The sequence below is a fragment of the Terrapene carolina genome, unplaced genomic scaffold (assembly GCF_002925995.2).
Source record: "Terrapene carolina triunguis isolate 2854851 unplaced genomic scaffold, T_m_triunguis-2.0 Scaffold112, whole genome shotgun sequence".
NCBI lineage: Eukaryota > Metazoa > Chordata > Testudines > Emydidae > Terrapene > Terrapene triunguis.
Window position 1 is genome coordinate 2,977,042 of NW_020664463.1, and position 24,333 is coordinate 3,001,374.

Below are 24,333 nucleotides of genomic sequence, written 5' to 3' on the forward strand. Positions count from 1 at the left end.
CAGCCATGCGGTGGGGGGAGGGATAAAGCGATCATCCAGAGAATTGGATGGGGGATTAGTTTGTTTTCTGCTGCTGAAGGTTAACAGGAAAACCGCAGCACTCAACGGGCTTTGCTTGGTATGTGGGAAAGGAGGGCACAGAAGCCGAAAGACAATGGCTTACCATGGCCGCATGCAAGCCGAATTCTGTTGCCTGGACCTGCGTCTGTGATCTCTAGCAGCAAAGCCACAGGCACTCAATATTAAGAGGCAAAATGCAACCTTGCACAGAAATCACATGTGCTATGTAATGTGAATAGTGTTGGTCACCGTGAAAAAGTATAAGCATTGTTCTGTAAAATGTAACTTTTTAAAAAATTCTCTCCTTTTTTCCCTCCCTCCAACAGCTGCAAATTTTTCAAGCCTCCCTCCTCCGTCCCGAAGGCTATCTCAGATAAGGCGTCGGAAAAAGTGGAATCCACCCACAATGAAAGAGCTCATCTGAATGAGTGGAAGGACACGGTTTCAAAGTATAGGAAAGATGCCAGTGAACGTGAGGACAGGAGGGACCAACGTGAGGACAGGAGGGACCAACGTGAGGAGAGGAGAGATGCTCGAGATGAGAGGTGGCGGCAGGAAGATTAGAGGAGGCAGGATGCAACGCTGGGGCTGCTGCGTGAGCAAACAGACATGCTCCAGTGTCTGGTGGAGCTTCAGGAATGGCAGCAGGATCGCAGACTGGCGCTACAGCCCCTGTATAACCCCCCTTCCCCCTCACCATGTTCCATAGCCGCCTCACCCAGACGTGTAAGAACGCGGGGGGGGAGGCTCCGTGTACCCTTCCATTCCACCCCAGTGGACAGCCCAAGCAAAAGGCTGTCATTTTTTAACCTTTTTTTAGTGGCCTTTTCCTTCCCGCTGATCCTCCTCCCAAACCCCACCCGGATTCTCTCCCTCTTTTTATAATCAATTAATAAAGAATAAATGATTTTTAAATGATAGTGACTTTATTTCCTTTGAAAGCAAGCTGTGATCGAAGGGGAAGGGTGGGTTCCTTACAGAGAATGAGTCAATAAAGGGGGCAGGTTTTCATCAAGGAGAAACAAACAGAAATTTCACACTGTAGCCTGGCCAGTCATGAAACTGGTTTTAAAAGCTTCTGTGATGCACAGCGCTTCCTGGTGTGCTCTTCTAATCACCCTGATGTCTGGCTGCGCGTAATCAGCAGCCAGGCGATTTGCCTCAGCCTCCCACCCCACCATAAAGGTCTTCCCCTTACTTTCACAGAGATTGTGGAGCACACAGCAAGCAGCAATAACAATGGGGATATTGGTTTGGCTGAGGTCTGTCCGAGTCAGTAACGATCGCCAGCGACCTTTTAAACGTCCAAATGCACATTCTACCACCATTCTGCACTTGCTCAGCCTGTAGTTGAACAGCTCCTGACTCTTGTCCAGGCTGCCTGTGTATGGCTTCATGAGCCATGGCATTAAGGGGTAGGCTGGATCTCCAACGATAACTATTGGCATTTCAACATCCCCAACAGTTATTTTCTGGTCCGGGAAGTAAGTCCCTTGCTGCAGCCATTTAAACAGAGTAGTGTTCCTGAAGACGCGAGCATCATGAACCCTTCCCGGCCAGCCCACATTGATGTTGGTGAAACGTCCCTTGTGATCCACCAGTGCTTGCAGCACCATTGAAAAGTACCCCTTGCGGTTTATGTACTGGGTACCCTGGTGCTCCGGTGCCAAGGTAAGGATATCTGTTCCATCTATCGCCCCACCACAGTTAGGGAATCCCATTGCAGCAAAGCCATCCACTATGACCTGCACATTTCCCAGAGTCACTGCCTTTCGTAGCAGCAGCTCAGTGATTGCTTTGGCTACTTGCATCACAGCAGCCCCCACAGTAGATTTGCCCACTCCAAATTGATTCCCGACTGACCGGTAGCTGTCGGGCACTGCAAGCTTCCACAGGGCTATCGCCACTCGCTTCTCAACTGTGAGGGCTGCTCTCATCTTGATATTCTGGCGCTTCAGGGCAGGGGACAGCAAGTCACAAAGTTCCATGAAAGTGCCCTTACGCATGCAAAAGTTTCGCAGCCACTGGGAATCGTCCCACACCTGCAATACTATGTGGTCCCACCAGTCTGTGCTTGTTTCCCAGGCCCAGAATCGGCGTTCCACGGATAGAACCTGTCCCATTAACAACATGATCTCCAAACCACCGGGGCCCGCGGTTTGAGAGAATTCTGTGTCCATGTCCATGTCCTCATCACTCTTGTTGCTGCGCTGCCATCCCCGCCTCCTCCTCGCCTCGTTTTTCTGGTCCTGGTTCAGCATAAACTGCACGAGAATGCGCGAGGTGTTTACAATGTTCATGACTGCTGTCTTGAGCTGAGCGGGCTCCATGCTTGCCGTGGTATGGAGTCTGCAGTGTTCACCCAGGAAAAAAGGCGCAAAATTCTTGTCTGCCGTTGCTTTCATGGAGGGAGGGGTGAGGCTGTACCCAGAACCACCTGTGACAATGTTTTTTGCCCCATCAGGCACTGGGATCTCAACCCAGAATTCCAATGGGCGGGGGAGACTGCGGGAACTATGGGATAGCTATGGGATAACTACCCACAGTGCAACGCTCCGGAAATCGACGCTAGCCCCGGTACATGGACGCACACCGCCAAATTAATGTGCTTAGTGTGGCCGCATACATTCGACTTTATACAATCTGTTTCCAAAATTCAAATTCTGTAAATTCGGATTAATCCCGTAGTGTAGACATACCCTTAGTCACAATGTCCTTCTTCACCTCCTGATTGGAACCTGATGTTAGTGTTTATTACTTTACTAGATATAGTGGCTAATGTGTCTCATCCCAAATGTGGCTGCACTATAGAGCTGGGTAAAGTTAAGTGTAGTCTAATTGGTAAAAGTGTACTGAGACTTATGAAAGTCACTTAACAAACAATAGTAAGAATCGTGGTGCAAATCCAGATTGACTTCAGTGGAGTTGCTTCAAATTGACCCTAATGTAATTAGGAGTAGAATCTGCCTGGTTACCTCCACATCAATAGCAGAATGCCCAATGAAATAATTGAGTAAGAAGCAGTTGGATTGTATCTTGTCTGTTGAATCTCTTTTTGATTCTTGTATGTGTATGTATGGAGTAGAATAAACACAGGCTTATCTGCCATGTAAAGAGGGATGTTACTACACATCATTTGGTAGTTGTATTTAGATTTACAGGACAGACAAACTATAAAGTCATGAAACTGCTATGCATTAATGTTTTAATAGACAACAGTCTACAATAAGTAGCAGATCATTACTGAGGTATTCAATAGTCTTTTCAGTATCTTTAACTTTGATTAAATCTTTTGGTGGCAAGCACACATAGTTACAATGGAAAACTGTTCTGGGTGACTTGCAGTCTTTGTGCACAGATATGCAAAGGTAGGCAGAAAGCTAAACACCTAAGGACCGCCTGAAGGTTGTGTAGGTAAAATGGGAGGACATTTGTTGTCCTCTGGAAAAATAGAAGATCCTAGCCCATGGATGTTTTCAAATGGAAAAGCCTTATTAGAAAATGTATTCCTACCCCTCCTCCTCTATCAATCATAGAAATGCAGGGCCGTAAGGGATCTCGAGAGGTCATCTAGTCCATCCCCTGGCGCTGAGCCAGGGCCACGTATAACTACACTATCCCTGGCAAATGTTTGTCTAACCTGTTTTTTGAAAACATCCAAACCTCCATAGCCTCCCTCAGAAGCCTGTTCCAGAGCTTAACTCTCCTTACAGTTAGAAAGTTTTTCCTAATATCTAACTGAAATCTCTCTTGCTGCAAATTAAGCTAATTTCTTCTTGTCCTACCTTCAGTGGTCCTTGAGAACAATTCATCACCATCCTCTTTATGACAGCCCTTAACATATATGAACACTGTTATCAGGTCCACTCTCTCGGTCTTCTTCTCTGAAAACTATGCATGCCCAGTTTTTTTAACCTTTCGTCATAGGTCAGGTTTTCTCAACTTTTTACCATTTTTGTTGCTCTCCTATGGACGCTCTCCAGTTTGTCCATGTCCTTATTAAAGTGTGGTGCCCAGAATTGAACACAATACTCCAGCTGAGGCCTCACCAGTGTCAAGTAGAGTGGGGCACAGAACCTCCCGTGTCTTACATATGAAACTCCTGGTAATTCACCCCAAAATGATATTAGCCCTTTTTCAACTGCATCATGTTGTTGGTTCATATTCAATTTGTGATCCACTATAACTCCCCCTACTGCCTAGCCAGTTATTCCCCATTTTGTTGTTTGGCATTTGATTCTTTTCTTAAGTGTAGTACTTTTCACTTGTCTTTACTCAATCTCATCTTGATGATTTCAGACCAATTCTCCAGTTTTCAAGGTCATTTTGAATTCTAATCCTATCCTCCAAATTGTTTGCAACCTCTCCCATCTTGGTGTCATCTGCAAATTTTCTTCACTCCATTATCTAAGTCATTAATGAAAATATTGAATAGTAGTGAACCCAGGACAGACCCCTGCAGGATCCCACTAGATATGTCCCCCCAGTTTGACAGCAAACTGTTGATAAATACTTTTCACTATTGTATTTCAACCAGTTTTGCACCACATTTTCCTAGTTTGCACATGAGAATGTCATGGGGGTGTATGAGTCAAAAGCCTTTACTAAAATCAAGATATATCACATCTACAGCTTCCCCTCCCAGCCAGTAAGCCAGTAACCCTATCAAAGAAAGAAATTGGGTTGGTTTGGCATGACTTGTTCTTGACAAATCCATATTGACTATTCCTTATAACCCTATTATCCTCTAGGTGCATACAAATTGATTGTTTAGTAATTTTTCCAGTATCTTCCCAGGTGTGAAAGTCAAGCTGACCGGTCTATAATTTCCTCGGGTCGTCTTTGTTCCCCTTTTTAAAGATAGCTACTATGGTTTTTTTTGTCCTCCAGTCTTCTTCTCCAGTCACCCTGGCACGCCGATCACGAGGCATATTATAACCAAGTGGCGGATGATGTCGAATTTGGCTTAGTCAGGGGCAACTTGAAGCCAACATTCTGCACCATTCACAACCTCAGCGGTCAAGAGGTAGTCACTACAAACGGCATCCTGAACGACAGCCAAGGCCATCCATGTAAATCAGATGATGACATTCTCTCATACTGGGTGAAACATTATCACAGTGTCCTGAACCATTCTCCAGCTGCCGCTTGTTCAGAGCTGGATGATCTGGCAGTCACTGCGGTTCCAGATCCAGACATTTGTACTGATGCACCAAGATTGGATGAAGTGAAGTGTGCCATCTCTAAACTGAAAAATGGATGCGCAGCTGGTGCTGATGGCATCCCCTCAGAGCTGCTAAAATGTGCTATTGATCCTGTAGCACAATCACTTCTGGTCACCTGTCGTCTGGTGTGGAGAACTGGAACCCTGCCAACCTCCTGGAAAGATGGTATTGTGATCTCCCTCTCTATAAGGGCAAGGGACCACACACTGAATGTAAAAGCTACAGGCCGATCACCTTGTTCTCTGTTCCAGGGAAGGTATTTGTGCATGTTTTGCTGGCACGCCTGGAGCCTTTGCTACATCAGAAGCATTGTCCCCAACAGTCAGGCTTTACAAGGAACAGGTCCACATTAGATGCCATTTTGGCCCTTCGCTTGTTGTCGGAGATACATCGTGAGTTCAGGAAGCCCCTGCACGTAGCCTATGTTGATCTAAAGGTTGCATTTGATTCAGTAGACCATGTCGCATTATGGAAGGCCTTAAAGGGCGTAGGTGTCCCTAACACTCTGCTGGACTTGATTAGAGAGCTGCATAATGGAACTACTGCCCGTGTTCGTCTGGGGAACCGGATGTCAGTGCCTTAAATGAGTATCTGGTGTTAGGTGGGGATGCATTTTGGCCCCTGCACTTTTTTGTCAGGCAATGGATTTCGTAATGCAACATTCCGTCCGGTTCATAGGCATTGAGATCGGTGATCTCTCACTCACAGACCTTGACTACGCTGATGACATTGTTCTTTTACTACAGAGCCTCGACAGGTTTCGTGAGGCATTCCAGCATATGGAGGAGGAGTCAGCTAAGATTGGTCTCCATGGTCTTCGTGGTCAAAGACAAAACTGCAAAATCTAGGACAAGGTCCACCTGTGACTCCAATCTCTTTGAACAATGAAACTGTCGAATCAGTTTCCAGCTTTTGCTATCTGGGTTCTATACTTACCAGCTCCTTCATTTCTCACATGGAGGTTCTCCGTCGGATTAGCATCGCAGCATCTGCCATGGGCCATTTACAACAGATAGGGAATCATCATCATCGTAGTATGATAACCAAGTTCTGGATTTATTTGAGCTGTATCCTTCTCATACTGTTGTACAGCTACGAAACATGGACACTACGCTGCTCAGACTGGACAAAGCTGGAGGCTTTCCACACAAAATGCCAACATCGTATATTGGGCATAAAGTAGAATGACTTCATTTGTAATGCAGATGTTTATGGTCGCTTGGGTGTACAGATTACTGGGGCCATTGTCCACAGGCAGCACCTTACATTTTTCTGACCTGTTTCAAGGATGCCACAAGACATTCCCGCGAACGCTGTTCTCCGGATGGCATGTAACATTCGGGATAAAATTCCACCAACCGAAGGGTGGAGGCAGCCCAGAGGCAGACCCCCTATTACATGGCTTCATCAAGTCTGTTCCGATGTCGGACTCTCAGACCGTCAAGCCTTTGCGATTGCACAGGAATGGACCAAATGGCGAATGATCGCTACGGCTGTCTGTCTGGCTAAGCCTTGAAGAAGTAGTAGTAGTCTTCTGGGATGTCACCCATCACCATGAGTTCCGAAAGATATGATAATGGTTCCAACATTGTTTCAGCTAATTCCTTAGATACCTAAGATGCATTTCATCAGGTCCTGCCGACATGAATACATTTAACATTCCTAAATATTCTTTAACCTGGTTTTTTCCCTATTTTGGATTGTGTTCTTTCCCCCTTGTTAATATTAATTGTGTTAAGTATCTGGTCACCATTAACCTTTTTAATGCGTATTTTACTTCAAGAAGGCAGAGGTGTTTAGTGAAGACTGATGTTGTCCATTATTAGCTCTCCTTCCTCGCTAAGTAGAAGACCTATGCTTTCCTTCATATTTCTCTTATTCCTAATGTATTTATAGAACCTCATCTTATTTGCTTTTTATGTTCCTTGCTAGGTGTAACTCATTTTGTGCCTTAGCCTTTCTGATTTTGTCCCTACATGCTTGTGCTATTCTTTTGTACTCATCCTTAGCAATCTGTCCATGCTTCCAGTTTTTGTAGGATTGTAATAATTTTCAGGTCATTGAAGAGCTCTGGATGGGGCCATATTGACCTCTTACTATTCTTCCTATCTTTTCATCACATTGGAATAGTTTGCTATTGTGCCTTTAATATTGTCCCTTGGAGAAACTGCCAGCACTCCCTGAACTCCTTTTCCCTTATGTTTTCTTCCCATGGACTTTACCTATTAGTTCTCTGAGTTTGTTAAAGTCTGCTTTTTTGAAGTCTATTATCCTTATTCTGCTGCTCTCACTCTATCTGTTCTTTAGAATCCTAAAATCATCATGAAATGCCTTCCACCTTCAGATTCCCTATCAATTCCTCCCTGTTAGTCAGAATCCAGTCTAAAATGACTGTCCATCTAGTTACTTCCTCCGCCTTCTGAAACCAAAAATTGTCCTTAAAACATTCCAAGAACTTATTGGACATATCGTATTTTGCTATATTACTTTTCAATGCCGGATATAATTCCCAGTAGTGGAAATATCATATATTAAACTGATGTATGCTTGATCTTAGGATATGTCTACACTAGGAGCACGTTACTACTATAGAAATATTGTCATACTATACCAGCAAAGCACTCTTAGTGTGGAAGCAGCAATACCAGCACGAATGCATTTGTACCAGTATAGTAAAACCATGCCCTATGAATGAAACAAGCTATTCCAATAAAAGCCCAGCTTTACCAATATAATTGTGTTTGTGCTAGAGACTTCTGCCAGCACAGCTATGGCATTCAGGGGTCACAATTCTTCACACCGTGACTGACGTATCAATGCCAGCAAAAGTTTGTAGTATGGACATAACGTTAGTCAAAAGGCCACAAAAATATGTAAAAAATTGAAGTACTAAATTCTGCCCTTTTAAAGATCTATGGGCTAAATTAATACCTATGTAACTCAATAGTGAATTTTGCCCCTTGAGCCCAACTTGAAAACGTTGGGTCATATGTATCTCTCAATCTATGGGAGCTGCATATGCAGTCTGAGGGTCAATATTAGGGTTGTCTGGCTGATCTCTATGCAGAGCTTGGAAACAGCCAGTATGCACCCATACACTATAAGTGGCACTTTTTAAAAACTACTGTAATGTTTTTTAGAATTTCAGATTTTGGGGGCTTTTTTTAAAAGCAAGTCCCAAGCTGTTAAGGGAAACTGGGACTGGGCATTGAGATTGGGGAAGCCTAGGACTGCCTGGGAAAGGAGATGGGGACTGGGAGCCGTGGGGACAAGGGGCAGCTGAGATCAGATGATGGTCTCAGGAAGGAGACAGTGACTGGCAGAAGAAGGGAGTGGAGGATGAGGGGAGACAGATCTGACATCGAGCTGCGGTGCGGGGTGAGAACTGCACCTGGCAGGGCAAAGAGTCAGGACAAAAAGCAAGAGATGCAGTGTGGGAAAACTGAGATTAGATGAGGAGTCTGGTACTGAAAGTCAGTGTGGATGGAAAACGTGGGGAAGAAAAAGATGACTAGAAGGCACCATGGTGGATGGGGACCCATGAGAGAGGAAACTGGGACAGGCTGGGCATGATGTCTGGGGACCACATGAGGGAAACTGTGAATGGCTGGACAGGGAGATAGAGAGCCACTGGAAGAAGATGGAGTGATTGGGGTGGGGTGGAGGAGATTAGAACAAGATCTGGTTGGGAACTTTTCAACAATATTTTTTTGTTGGGAAATGACAGTTTGTTGAAACTGCAACTTATTGTGGGAACATACCAGTTTCAATGAAACATCTGTCCACAGATCAAGAGAGAGACCAACCCCAGAACTGATCAAGTGGCAGAGGTCTGGATTTAGAAGTTCCAATCCTGTTGATGAACTGTGTGGGTGTCGATATGATACCATGTGATGGAATTTGTTTTCAGTTTGCTTTTTTAAAAAAACCTAAGAAATTACACACACAACCTACATTATTCTGGTTGCAATGTCAAGCATTCAGATGTTGAAATGTCAGAACTAAGATTGCCTGTGCAACCTTAATTTGACACCCTTGTGTAAGTGCATTGTGATAAATTCTTTAGTTACATTAATAAAAAGAACATTATTAAAGTTGCAAAGTCAAACACTCAAAGTTAGGAAATGCCAGAATTAAGGCATTACAACTGAAATAATAGTAAAAAATCAAATGTCCCTTTCACCATTTATACTGCTTGTTTACTTTCTGTACTGCATTCAGTCCAGCCAATGATGCTAGTCTGATGAGTTTAATTTTCTAATTTTCATGTATTAGCCCAAAGCTGCTTCAATATTTTGTTTACAGACCTGCAGAGGCATGTTGAAATGATAATATTTTAAAACAACAACTAGTTTGCATTGTAAAACAAAAAAAAAAATCTAAACTTGTGTGGGGGGGGGGAATTCTGTTCTTGTTAAATTCTGTAAATCTCCAGTCTCAATCTATTTATAAATATAAAAAGCACAACAATAAAGCTTAATTTTGTAACCTAAATCTTAGTTCCGTATCCATTTAAGTATTTGTTTACACTTCTGTGTGCCTTTGTAGGCATTTATAAAGCACTCAGCAACATGGTATCCTACACTTCTTGGAGTCCTGAGGCTCTAGGAATCAATGTATTGATTATACTGGTCTGGAAGTGTAGCTGTCTACATTTCTGACAAATATTATATCCTTCATTTCATGGCTCAGATTTGCAATACTATGTGGGAGAACATAGCAGAATGTAAATTGTTTATACAAAATGTGAGCTGGGCTTACAGCACTGCACGGCATATGGTAAACTTCTCATAGGTGGCATGCCCCTGCCAGAAAGGTGGCACGTGAGATGCCTCTCTCTTCTCTAAAAGGAGCATCATATGCTATAAAATACTCCAACCTCTACAGTAAAATATTTCCATCCTATTTACCTAACAAATATGTATGAGGTCTCCAACATATTGTTATTTGAGATCATACATTAAAATTAAGACTATTTTATCTGTTACAAATGAAAACTAAAGATATGCATTAGTTGTAATCATTGATTCCTAGATCTAAAAGTCTCCAGGGAATGTCACAAATTTACATGAAGTCTCAGCAGTGCTAGGTTTTTTATTTGGATCAGATTTAGCTGAATGATGTGGCTCGAGACACATTTCCTTTCCGGATACCCATATGAGGAGAATCAAGAACAGTTCTTACTTCCAAAGCAAATTGCAATTTGCTTATTTAGCTTAAAAACCTGTTTCAGATGTCAGTGTAAAGTCTGAAAGGAGACACAACTACATTAAGGGATGTTATAAACAGGAACGTGGTCAATTATTTTCAGTAGTCAGTCAGGAAAGAATAAAACATTATGCGTTTAAAGCAGCAGTATGGACATTTAGGGGAAATACTAGGGGAAATCTTATAACTATAAGAATACTCCAAGTAACAGTACAAGCTACCAAGGAAAGATTGTTTCCTATGCTACAAAATGCTGTTAAAGAGTAGATTTGACACCCATGGTTTATGTATTACCTTTTACCAGTAGCACTGCCTATATGCAAGCCAACTACAAATATATGGAAAGGCAGAGTCCTTGCCGTGAAGTACACACTACCTGAAAAGATAATGAAGAAATAGAACAAAAGTAGGAGAAAGGAGTATATCATACAAGTAAGGTGGTCAAGGTGATTGGAGGATCAGGAATAATTTAGGGATGACTGAAATCAGTCCTGACACAACGCTTGAAGATTCACTAGAAGACTCAGGGCTTATCTACGTGGTGAGTTACTGCACAGTAAGCCTGACTGTGAATCTGCAGCATACAAACTTGCCATATAGTAACTCACCATGTGGACAAGCCCTCGCTAAAGGACCCCTCTCACCTAAATGGTTTACATGGCTAGAAGAAGCTGGAATTTCTAGTAATGCAAAGGATAGGTTTATAAAATCATGACTGGTGTGGAGAAAGTAAATAAGGAAGTGTTATTTACTTCTTCTCATAACACAAGAACTAGGGGTCACCAAATGAAATTAATAGGCAGCAGCTTTAAAACAAAAGGAATTTTTTTTCACACAATGCATGGTCATCCTGTGGAACTCTTTGCCAGGGGATGTTGTGAAGGCCAAGACATAACAGGGTTCAAAAAAGAACTAGGTAAGTTCATAGAGTATAGGTCCATCAGGATGGACAGGGATGGTGTCCCTAGGCTCTGTTTGCCAGAAGATGGGAATGGGCAACAGGGGATGAATCACTTGATGATTACCTGTTTTGTTCATTCCCTCTATGGCACCTGGCACTGGCCATTGTCGGCAGACAGGATACTGGGCGAGATGGATCCTTGGTCTGACCCAGTAGGGCCATTCTTAGGGTATGTCTACACTACGAGAGTAGTTCGATTTTACTTAAATCGAATATGTGGAATCGATATTACAAAGTCGAACGTGTGTATCCACACTAAGGGCAATAATTCGACTTTGTGAGTCCACACTAACGGGGCAAGCGTCGACATTGGAAGCGGTGCACTGTGGGCAGCTATCCCACAGTTCCCGCAGTCCCCGCTGCCCATTGGAATTCTGGGTCGAGCCCCCAATGCCTGCTGGGGAATGTGTCGAAGGTGGTTTTGGGTAACTGTCATCATCCAACCGTCACTCCCGACCTCCCTCCCTGAAAGCGCCGGCGGGCAATCATTTCATTTCGCACGCTTTTCTGGTGAGTGACAGCGCAGACGCCACAGCACTGCGAGCATGGAGCCCGCTGCGACCATCGCTGCAGTTATGGCCATTGTCAACACCTCGCACCTTATCGTCCACCTTTTCCCGAGGAAGATGCTGAGAAATTGGGCGAGGAGGTTACGGCATCGCGGTGAGGACATGAAGTCTGAGAGTGGCACAGACCTCTTGCAAAGCACGGGACCCCGCGCCGTGAACATCATGGTGGCAATGGGTCATGTTGATTCTGTGGAACGGCGATTCTGGGCCCGGGAAACAAGCACAGACTGGTGGGACCGCATAGTGCTGCAGGTCTGGGATGAATCACAGTGGCTGCGAAACTTTCAGATCCGGAAGGGAACTTTCCTGGAACTTTGTGAGCTGCTGTCCCCTGCCCTGAAGCGCAAGGACACCCGGATGTGAGCAGTCCTGACTGTCCAGAAGCGAGTGGCCATCGCCCTCTGGAAGCTTGCAACGCCAGACAGCTACCGGTCAGTCGCGAACCACTTTGGCGTGGGCAAATCTACCGTGGGCGTTGCTGTGATGCAAGTAGCCAACGCAATCGTTGAGCTACTGCTGTCAAAGGTAGTGACCCTTGGAAACGTGCAGGTCATCATATAGATGGCTTCGCCGCGATGGGATTCCCAAACTGCGGTGGAGCTATAGATGGAACTCACATCCCTATCCTGGGACCGGACCACCAGGCCAGCCAGTACATTAACCGAAAGGGCTACTTTTCAATGGTGCTGCAAGCACTGGTGGACCATAGGGGACGTTTTACAAACATCGACGTCGGATGGCCGGGCAAGTTTCATGACGCTCGTGTTTTCAGGAACTCTGGTCTGTTTAGACGGCTGCAGGAAGGTATTTACTTCCCGGACCACAAAATAACTGTTGGGGATGTGGAGATGCCTATAGTGATCCTCGGGGACCCAGCCTACCCGCTAATGCCCTGTCTCATGAAGCCCTATACAGGCGCCCTGGACACTGAAAAAGAACTCTTCAACTACCGTCTCAGCAAGTGCAGAATGGTGGTGGAGTGTGCTTTTGGACGTCTCAAGGGGAGATGGAGAAGCTTACTGACTCGCTCTGATCTCAGCGAAACCAATATCCCCATTGTTATTGCAGCTTGCTGTGTGCTCCACAATCTGTGTGAGAGCAAGGGGGAGACCTTTATGGCGGGGTGGGAGGTTGAGGCAAATAGCCTGGCTGCTGACTATGCCCAGCCAGACAGCCGTGCGATTAGAAGAGCCCAGCGGGACGCGCTGTGCATCCGGGAGGCTTTGAAAGCTAGGTTCCTCAGTGAGCAGGGTAACCTGTGACTATTAACTTTGTTTAAAGAGAAGCTGAACCAGCCCCCGTTTCTTTACCCAGTTTATGTTGACTATCCTCTGCAACTACATACCCCGTTCACCCCGTCCCCGCCCTTCCAACACACGTTTAAAAATAAAATACATGGAACTTTGTTAATGAACACCTGTCTTTATTACGGGTTTCGTGGTAAAGGGTTGAAACTAGGACGCAGACTGTGGTGGGGAGCAGGCGTAGTGATGGAAAGAACGCTTATAAACTCGAGGAATGACAGGCTCCTGCTCCTAGAACGGTCTGCAGTGCTGGACTGGTTGTTTCAATGGAGCCTGCCACCCCTCCTTTTCGGGACTCTGTGTGTGGGAGCTATGTGACTTTGTGGCGGGGGAGGATGGTTACAGATCCACTGCTGCGTGGCTCTGTGATCCAGGATAAGGACCACTGCATAAGATCTCTAACCGCCCTCCCCCGCCACAAAGTCACATAGCCCACCCCCACACAGAACATGAAAACCACCTCCCAGACTGACCAGGGTGCCTAGTGACTGCAATGTGTGTGTGACCTGCTGCTGAACCTGCCCCCGTGTCTGTACCCTGGTAAAGGTGACTGTCCTCTCCAATTACCAACCCCCTTCCACCCTTCAAACACACTCTCCTGTAAAAGAACATGATGGAAACAGTAATTAATAGAAACGTATTTTTTATTAGCAACTACACAGTTAGGGGATGAAACTGGGACGGGGGCTTGGGTGAGGCGGGAAGGAAAGGACTTATCAAATTTTGGGGAATGAGAGCCTTCTGGTACTCGAGCAGTCTGCAGGGGTGGAGTGACAGTTTTCACGGCTCCTGCCGCCCCTCCTTCTTGGGACTTTGGGTGAGGGGGGTATGGGACTTTGTGGCGGGGGAGGGCGGTTAGAGAGAGACTGCAGCGGGGCTCTGTCCTCCTGCCTCCGGTCCTGCAGAACATCCACAAGGCGCCGGAGCATGTCCATTTGCTCCCTCATTAGTCCAAGCAGCGTTTGAGTCGCCTGCTGGTCTTCCTGACGCCACCTCTCCTCCCATTCAATGTGTGATTGATGGATTTGGGACATGTTCTCCCTCCACTGGGTCTGCTGGGCCACCTCGGCTCGGGAGCAGCCCATAAGTTCTGAGAACATGTCGTCCCGTGTCCTTTTCTTTCTACGCCTAATCTGCGCCAGCCTCTGGGAGGGGGATGCCAGGGTAGGTCGGGAGACAGTCGTAGCTGTGGGATGGGAAAAAGGGAGTGAATTCCTCACAAGGATAATTTTTTGTGAACAATGAACATAGTCTTTCTCTGTGAAGAAGACCATGCACAGCACCTATCACATGCGCACTCAGGACAAGGTCGAATTTTCGGCCTTCGCATTCAGTGCCTGGGGTCTTGCACTGGAGATCAGACAAGCGGGGCAGGACAGCGGAATTTGGGTAGCAGGCTGACATGGTAAGCCTTAGACTTTTGGCTGCTTAAAACTTAAATTATAGCAGCGCCCTCCTTTCACGTTCAAAGCAATGCTCCTAGCGTTGGCCAGTTCCTGCTGCCGGCAATCCGGCAAGCATGAACTCTGCCCCTGTCCCACCCCCTCGCGGCTGTCCCCGGGAAAGATCCCTGTATGCTGCCCCTCTCCCGCCTCCACCGCGTGGCTGTAAACCGCCGGTTACAGTTCTGTAAAGGAACAGGCAAGCAGTCCCAACAGTAACATTCCCCTAATTCAAAGCAGGTCACCATGAGTGACATCACTCTGCTGAGGATTTCTGGGACAGAGAAAGACCGCATGCTGCGTGAAAGCCAGCAAAAACCAGGGCCGTATGCCACCATGCTCTGCAAGGCAATGATCCCGGAGTACTTGATGATAGCCTGGCGTGGAAAAGTTTCCTACCACGGAGGACCCAATAAGGCCGCTCTCCCCAGGAACCTCATGCAAAGGCTTTCCAATTACCTCCAGGAGAGCTTCGTGGAGATGTCCCATGAGGATTTTAGCTCTATCCCCGGACATATAGACCTTCTTTTCCAGTAGCTGCACTGGCAAGGACTAAAAAGTAGAGTGCCTAGGGCAAACTAATCATCATAAACCAGACATTGTTTGATTCTTTTGCAGTAGTTGCACTGCCAAGGACTAAAATGTTAAGCGCCTAGGGCAAACTAATCATGAAAAACCCATTGTTAATATTGTTAATATTCCTGTTCTGTTCAAAATAAATGTTTACATGTTTTAAACACTTACCAACTGATCCTTCCCCTGATTCTGGCTCCGGGTTAACGCCTGGGGACGGTTGGTAGGGGATCTCTGTGAGGGTGATGAAGAGAACCTGGCTGTCGGGGAAATCAGCGTTGTAAGTGCTGTTGACTGCCTCGTCCTCCTCATCTCCTTCCTCATCTTCCCCGTCCGCTAACATCTCTGAGGAAGCGGCCCTCGACAAAATCCCATCCTCAGAGTCCACGGTCAGTGGTGGGGTAGTGGTGGCGGCCGCACCTAAAATGGAATGCTGTGCCTCGTAGAAACGGCATGTCTGGGGCTGGGATCCGGAGCATCCGTTTACCTCTTTGGTCTTCTGGTACCCTTGTCTCAGCTCCTTGATTTTCACGCGGCACTGCGTTGCATCCCGGCTGTATCCTCTCTCTGTCATGGCTTTTCAGATCTTCACGTAGATCTTTGCGTTCCGTCTTTTCGAGCGCAGCTCCGAAAGCACGGACTCATTGCCCCACACAGCGATCAGATCCAAGACTTCCCGATCAGTCCATGCTGGGGCCCTCTTTCTGTTCTGTGATTGTATGGTCACCTCTGCTGGAGAGCTCTGCATCGTTGCCAGTGCTGCTGAGCTCGCCACGATGTCCAAACAGGAAATGAGATTCAAACTGCCCAAACAGGAAAAGGAATTCAAATTTTCCCGGGGCTTTTCCTGTGTGGCTGGTCAGAGCATCCGAACTCGGACTGCTGTCCAGAGCGTCAACAGAGTAGTGCACTGTGGGATAGCTCCCGGAGCTATTACCGTCGATTTCCATCCACACCTAGCCTAATTTGACATGGCCATGTCGAATTTAGCGCTACTCTCCTCGTTGGGGAGGAGTACAGAAATCGAATTTAAGAGACCTCTATGTCGAACTAAATAGCTTTGTTGTGTGGACGGGTGCAGGGTTAATTCGATTTAACGCTGCTAAATTCGACATAACCTCCTAGTGTAGACCAGGCCTTAGGTTCTTAAGTTTTTGATTCACAAAGGGTTTCTGACCCAAATCGTAATGTTTTTAAGAAGTAGAATATAAGAATGCTACATAAGCATTGCATAATACTGATTGAGTTTTTCATTGTGGAGCTAATGTTTCTAAGGATGTTCGATGTTCATCCTAATCTAAATAATCCTGAAATACAGATAAATAGAATAAGAATCAGCACCACTAAATGCTCTATCTGTGGGCCCCAAACAGCCCAGAAATTCAAGAGCAGGGATGGTTGTTACTGTTTGGATTGAACAAGTTGTCACTTGGTTAACAAGATTGGTCTATTACTCATTCCCTCAGAAAGGTTCTGCTTGACCTCAAACTGACCTTCATATATACAAGCTGAAGGAAACCGTTTAGTAACTGAGAGCAATACAGAATCTCATCCAAAAACAGAGTGGTAAGATCCATGTTTGCTGAAGCAAGCTGCCCTCTAGATTTTTACTGCAGTGTGGACGCCTTTCAGTGCATTGTGACACTAAACATATCTCCTTAAAATAATTTAGAAACATAGACACATTTCACACTACAGCTCTTAGCAAATTAGTTTTAAGGAATCAAACCATTAGCAGTTGGATTTTCTGGAACTGTTCAAATAAGAAGGTTTCTTGTTCTTCGTCTGGCTGGGGAGAAACCAGAATTTTGTCATCATAACATTTCACATCTTGGAGCACTGACTGCTCCCAAGGACAAGTGGTAACTGAATAATAACATTTTCTGCTTGACTTGGTGCCTATATAGAACATATTTCACTCTCCAGTAACCTGTTGAACCAGGAGAGAGGGAAAGGGAGGTACTGATTCCCATACTATCTGTGCAAGTTTGGCTCACAACCCTTTGGAGCAATTGCGTAGCTTGATGATAGAACGATAAGGGGATTTGTGATCTTCATTCAAATACATTTTTTCTAAATAACTATGTAAAAATTAAAGTAGCAGCTTCAAATTCATAGTATGTTGCCTGACATTAAAAAATAATTAACTCTTGTAAAATAGACCAATTTGGGACTAAAATGATCATTTATTTATAAAACACCCCCTCCCTGCTCAACAGGGCATTCTGAGCACTACACAAACAATTACAGACAATATTAAAAACATCATCAAATATGCACCATAAAGATAAACAAAATATTAAAAAGCCAAACACAGTGGTTTAATTAAAAAAGAGTTTGGAAGGGATGTGCTACAGATGGGCTATGAATGCAGTGCAGAAGCCAGGGCTTTCTAACAGGTCCAAAATATAGTCATTCCATTTTTTTTAATTATTTGAACACACACAGCAATTTGATTATCGAAGTGTAGGGTTTTCTGGTTTATTATTTTTTATATTTGATTATACTTAAAAGTACCTCTCTAGAATTCCAGGATACCCAGACACTTCTGCACAAAAATGCCTATGCAAGTTCTTCAGTCTCTCTCAGTTGTGGAAATTTTATTACTCTCCCAGCGACCATTGCTTCTATTTTGTTGTTGTCTTTCATGTTTTAGTTTTCATTTATTTTCAAGTGAATTGAATGCCCCGATTGACAACTTGGAAGAGTGCAGTCCTCTGTTGATGTACAGAACAGACATAGCATGGGCATCAGCAATGCCAGCTTCCACACTGCCTCTGCCAATTTGCACCTGGCCTGACCTGAAAGGAATCCCCTTTGGATTAGATGACAGCTCAGTCTCCAGGCCCTGTCAGCCCTTGTCATCCATATCTAGAGTGCCAAATAGACGAGACTGTTGCTGAGATTTTTCAAAGGAGCCTAAAGGAGTTAGGCTCTGAAGTAGGACTGAAATCCAGTGGAAGTTGCGCACCAAAACTCCCAGTGATAGTGTCTGTTTAGAAGTGGTAGGGTTTCGTTGTTTTCTGTGATGCAGATGTTTGACCTGAAGGGACTGTATTGAGCCTATCAACTCATTTCATTGTGTCCCCTGAACATATGATGGTAATGATGCTAATGACTTTGGACAGAGTTGAGCAAATTCTCTGGACGTGAAAAGCTGCATAGCCCATTACTAATTTGCTGAGTAGAGCTTGTCAAAAATTACAATTACTTTTTGCAGAATATTTCAAAAGATTTTTTTTTTAATTCCCTGTAAGAATTCTTCAGTTTTTGAAAGTGTAAGCTGAATTCTACAGATTTTTTTTTTCAATTTCTGGCTTATTAATGAAAAACTGGAAACTTTTCTGCTAAAATTGTTGGTTTTGATCAAAAAGTCGTATTTCACCAGAACATTTTTTGACGAAGACATTCTGACCAGCTCTACTCCCGAGCCATGAAGTTTGTCCTTAATAGAGTTGGTTGAAAATTTTCCAGTGGAACATTTTTTCATTGGAAAATGATGTTTCATCAAAATCTAAACTTTCCAAGGGAACATGTTAATTTCCATGAAATTTTCATTTTGGAAAAAAAATTGAAAAAAAGCATTTTGATTTTTCATTTTGAAATGACTGTTTCCACATTCTATATTGTATTATTATGCATAAATTATAATATAATATAATAAAATGTCAAAATCAAAATGAATCAACAGTTATTTTCTAAAAATTTATTACAATGGAAATTTCAAAAGTTTTTGTCTTTTAATTCTGATTCAGAACAAAAACAAAGTTTGAAATGTTGGAATTCCCCATGCAATGGAAATTCTGAGTTTCAGCCAGTTCTAAAAAAAGAGCTGCAGAAAGCTCAGAATTTGCTTCATATACTAGTATATAACTACAGGACTGAATTGTTAATTATAGCTTAACTGAAAAGAGGTACATGGAGATCAGTGTAATGTTTTTTCACTGTAAGGTATAGTAAAAATCTATGCAATTTAAGTTATCAGTCATGTGTGTTTGACACCTATTACTGTAAAGCAAATTGATCTTCCTCTCCCATTTCTTTAGCATTTTGTATTGCTGAGAGTCATGAGAATTGTAATGTATCAGAAGCAGCTCAATAATGCCTAATGATCTCTATTTGTTTTGTACTAGTTTTCCAGATCAAGACATTCGCAGAACTGCAGTCCAACAAATGGAAAATCTGTCAAATGATGAATTGTTAGAATACCTCCCACAGCTGGTTCAGGTAACGAAAAAATGGATAGCCAAGGAAGTTCTCTAGCCAGATCAATGACTTCATTAAATACTTTTAATTCTTTCAGTTTGATTGATGCATTAGTGGAAGAATAAGCAAGAAAGTCAGATCAGCTGATGCAATGATTGAGTTAACTACAGGGGTGAACTATAGATTGTGCTCCATTCAAGAGAATGTGGTTTGCTTCTTGGCATTACTGATTGGATTTTTGTGTCCTGCAAACAGGCCTTTCCTCTGGGGGGAAAAAATATAGCATCTGAAAAAAAAGAAAAGAAAAGGAGTTACGACCAATAGCAGACACCATCAAATCAAAGGCTGGTAGTGGCATGGCTTCTCTGCAAGAAAAGTAGTGTTTGGCATCACAATGAGTTATTTACTTGTAGATATCTATGCAAAGTAGCCAAATACAATTGGTGTAAGGATGGGGGAAAGATGCCGCCAATGTGGACTGAAGAGAGCAATTTGCAGGCTGAATAATCTTTCATTATATACACCGTCTTTCTTCATAAATGATCCCAAAACACTTTATAAGCTGTAGGACAGAATGTTCCAACTGTCTTCTCAAGGGTTTGCAACCATGGCTCAGTAGATATTTTCTTGGGGTCCAGGAAGAGATGACTGTCCCCAAAACATTGTCCTTCCTCCATGCAATCTTTTATAAATGCCTCTCCTCCCGCTCCTATGGGGTCAGAACCTTTCAGTTTATGTTGGGGTGTGTGCTTGTGGGAGGGCGGTGACAAGGGAAACCCAGGAAGGAGCCACTTTCAATGGCATGTAATAATTAAAAAGAACAGGAGTACTTGTGGCACCTTAGAGACTAACACATTTATTTGAGCATAAGCTTTCGTGGGCTACAGCCCACTTTATCGGATGCATAGAATGGAACATATAGTTATAAACTGGGCAGCATGGGGAGAGTAACTGGCTCTGGCCAGGTGTCGCGGCTGCGAGCTCCTGCTGCTAGTAAGGGAGCGGGGGGGGGGTTGGATAAGGGAACAGGAGGTGTTGGGGGGCAGTCAGAGAGGAGGGGGCGGTTGGATGGGGCGGAGGTTCTGGGGGGGTGGTCAGGGGATGGGGAACAGGGAGGGTTGGGAGTGGGAGTCCTGGGGGGCCTGTCAGGGGTCAGGGAGTGGGGAGGGGTTGGATAAAGGGGTGGGATCCCAGGGGGCACTTAGGGATGGGGGGTTCCGGGAGGGGGTGGTCAGGGGATGAGGAGCAGAAGGAGGTTGGATAAGAGGTGGGAGTCCCGGGGGGCTGTTGGGGGATGGGGGTGTGGATAGGGGTCGGGACAGGGAGCAGGGAGGATGGATAGGGGATGGGGGTCCTGGGAAGGGGCAGTTAGGGGACAAGGAGCAGGGGGTGTTGGATGGGTTGGAGGTTCTGAGGGGGACAGTCAGGACGGGAAGTGGGAGGGGGCGGACTTGTCTATCCCCACTGCGTTTTTGGGAATGTTCTGCTTCTTTTGGGTTATCACTTTTAAAATACATACATAAATCAATAAAACCTTTGTCAGGCCATTTTTGTTTTAAAGAGAACGCAACAGAAACAGCATGTAAGTGAATGTGGTTTCTATGTCTGTTAAGGTGATCAAGTTTGAGTGGAGTCTTGAAAGCCCTCTTGTGAAACTTCTGCTATGCCGCTCTCTGCAGAGCATCCAAATAACTCATCGACTTTACTGGTAAGATCATCTAAGATATCAGATTATCCATTTCATTGATTGTTACAGTGAGCTTTGTCCACTATGTTTACAGCACACTCTCACTATGTTCAAGTTCAAGTCAATTGGGAAAATAGTTTTACTTTCCTGATACTCATTTCAGCACTGGGTATGAGTGAACCAACTTAAATAAAAGAACCACCTACCTGAACCTGCATCCAGGCCTTTAACATGGGTTTTATTCTTAAATCTTTAGTTCACTTTCCACAATCTTGAATTTTCTAGTTTCAGCCAGAAATGGTAGTACTGAAATATTGCCAAAAAATATTTCCAAAAAATATTTCCAAGCACACTGAGAGCAGGACATATTGGCTATTTCTTGAAGGAACCTGCTTTTCAGAGCTTACCAACCAGACCTCAAAAATTCAGACTTTTGGATGCATATCAAAGGCAAATCGCTAAACACTTTCCCATTACTAGTCATCATACATTATTGAAGGCTAGGTCCTAAAAGTTCACACTACATAGAGAAATCTTTATGCTTCATATACTCTCCTACCTTTTTCCTGCATGTTGACTAGATTTTCAAAGTGAAAAACTGGGAGACAGGATTTTTGCATCCTGGGTAGGATTGAGTCCATCCAGCCTCAGAACCTGCCAACCTACACAAACCACTAGGCTCAGAAAAATTCCTCCCAAATAACCACGGGACCAGCAAGAGCCAGCCTTTGCTTGAAACTCTCCTCCATCCCTTCTCCAATTCACCTGATTGTTCCTTCTCCAGGATCAGAGATCTGTCATCTCTCCATGGAACATCAGGTAGTGACCCATAGAATACAGTTTGAGAACCTCTGCCATAGCGACTTAACAGTATCTGTTGCAGAGCCAATAGCTGTTGCATTATTGACTGAGGCTTAGCTTTACCAGCCCCAATACCAACTAGCTCTGTTTGGTGGTATTGTAGTAACCCCAAACCTGCCAGCCAGAACATGAATCCTTGTGTTTTATATACGGTAATGGAGAAGGGAAAAGAATTCTGTATTAAGCATTAACTAGGTAGGGGATTTTTGACTAATTTCCTACTAAGCTGATCTGTAACCATGCAACATGCTCACTTGTGTAGTAGTGTAAGGGCTTCTATCCTCTGTTGTGGGCAGCCACTGGAAGGTGACATTATCATACATGTACAGGTCTGACATGCCATCCAGTAGAGGGCAAATATATATGAACAGACAGCCAATCATAGCGTCTGGGATATTTGTCATCGGGGCATGGTTAGGCCTTTGCCCTGGAGGAGGTTCTCATATATAGGCCAATCTGATAAGTTATGTGGCTGTGGCGGGGGGGAGAGGAAGGGGAAGAGTTGCTGTAAGTGATGGTGTACATTACAGAGACTAATAATAGTGTTTTAGAACCAGTTACTAGGTTACGAGCTGGAAGTAACCATAGCTTGATATCTTCTAATGTACTGTCTGAAGTTCAATGTTTGTATTAATCTATGTGCATATAATAAGGAACAGGATGTCCAACTGTTCTTATTGATTATGGAGATGTAATACATCATAATGTGACTGCAGCTGTCTTTTGCTGGCTAGATATTCTGTGTAAAAGCCATTGCAAGTTTATCTCATGTGGTAGTTTATCTCAGCCTCTGTTTGCCAGAAGCTGGGAATGAGCGACAGGGGATGGATCACGTGGTGATTATCTGTTCTGTTCATTCCCTCTGGGGCACCTGGCACTGGCCACTGTCGGAAGACAGGGTACTGGGCTAGATGGACCTTTGGTCTGACCCAGTAAGGTCATTCTTATGTAATGATTATTCTACATGCTAGATTTGTCAGTTCAGTGGTTTCTAATTAAAAGGATGGCCTTTCCATCAGCTCTGCAAATCCTGGTATCTGAAAGTCAAGCTGGGTTCTTTTTGCCTGCACAGTAATTCCATTGAATTACATGCCTCCAGACAAAGACTATACAGCTGAAATGTAATAATTCTGTTGATGATGTGCAAGACAGAGAATCTAGATCTTTCTCACACCTGTATGAGCTCAGCAAGTACTAATAGGAATAAAAGATTGTGAACAAGAAGATAGGGATAAGAATACAGATAGAGAGACGATCTGTCGAAGAAGGAGATGCCTTTTTTACGTAGTCACCTTTCTGATCATACATGCAGTTTAATTGAGACTTTTGCCATTGCATCTTATAACTTAGCCTCACTGGAGGGAAGTTCACTTAAATAATGATATACAATTAATCCGTAAATTGGCCCAATAAATTGACGGCAGCTCTGGAGGTCTGGATTTCTACATTGACAAGGCTCCCAAGCACAGTGAGGCACATCATCAGCTGGTGTAAATTGTCATTGCTCCACTGAAGTCAGCAGAGCTATAATATTTTATACCAGCTGATGATCGTCTCCAGTGCAGCCTTGCTACTGACTTTTCACTTTGTAACGTAGATCTATGAAGTGCCTTTTCTGTCCCTGTCTTCTGCAAACTTTTTGTACACAACCAAATCATCTTCAACTCTTACATAATCTGCAGGAGATAATCTTCCTTATGTGCAGCAGCAGCTAATCCATCCATGATAATGGTGCAGTGCAGAATCCCTCTCTGGAAGAATTGAGTTCTATGTAGTCGGATTTAAAATGAAGAAAAACTAAACAAAAACCAAAGCAAATTGAAGATTTTTGTATTATCATGGTTCTCCCTGTATTCCAACTAGTAGCAGCAGCCTGTTCATGTCATCAAACAATTTGATTGCTTCTCAAGGACTTTTTACCTATCTCTGTGTGCTAGTAATTAGAGATGATATCAACCACTGAGAGTAAAGGCTTTAAATGTTTTGATTATCCTGTCATGCGCTGATTGCAGATGTGAGGTGCAGTTCACCATGAGCCTTTTTAAGTTTCATATTTGAAAGATTCACATGAGTCTGCAGTAACTTCTCATAAGTATTAAGCCCTGAGTTGCCATTTATCTAATTTTAACTGTTGTGTCCAATGATGACACATGCCACTGTAAAAATATCCTCTGAGCTAAAACATGGCATGCAACTTCCTAATCAAGGAGGGGGGATTCTTAACCAACTTTTAAAAT

At 44.1% G+C, this 24,333-nt stretch overlaps 1 protein-coding gene across 1 annotated transcript in view; it reads left to right on the forward strand.

The window, feature by feature from the left end:
- Positions 1 to 24,333, forward strand: part of PIK3C2G (phosphatidylinositol-4-phosphate 3-kinase catalytic subunit type 2 gamma) — a 311,474-nt gene that overhangs the window by 113,143 nt on the left and 173,998 nt on the right. The window contains exons 17-18 of the mRNA XM_026652203.1: positions 19,476 to 19,569; positions 21,162 to 21,256. Of these exons, the coding sequence (XP_026507988.1) occupies positions 19,476 to 19,569; positions 21,162 to 21,256 (189 nt within the window). The remainder of the gene's footprint in view (positions 1 to 19,475; positions 19,570 to 21,161; positions 21,257 to 24,333) is intronic.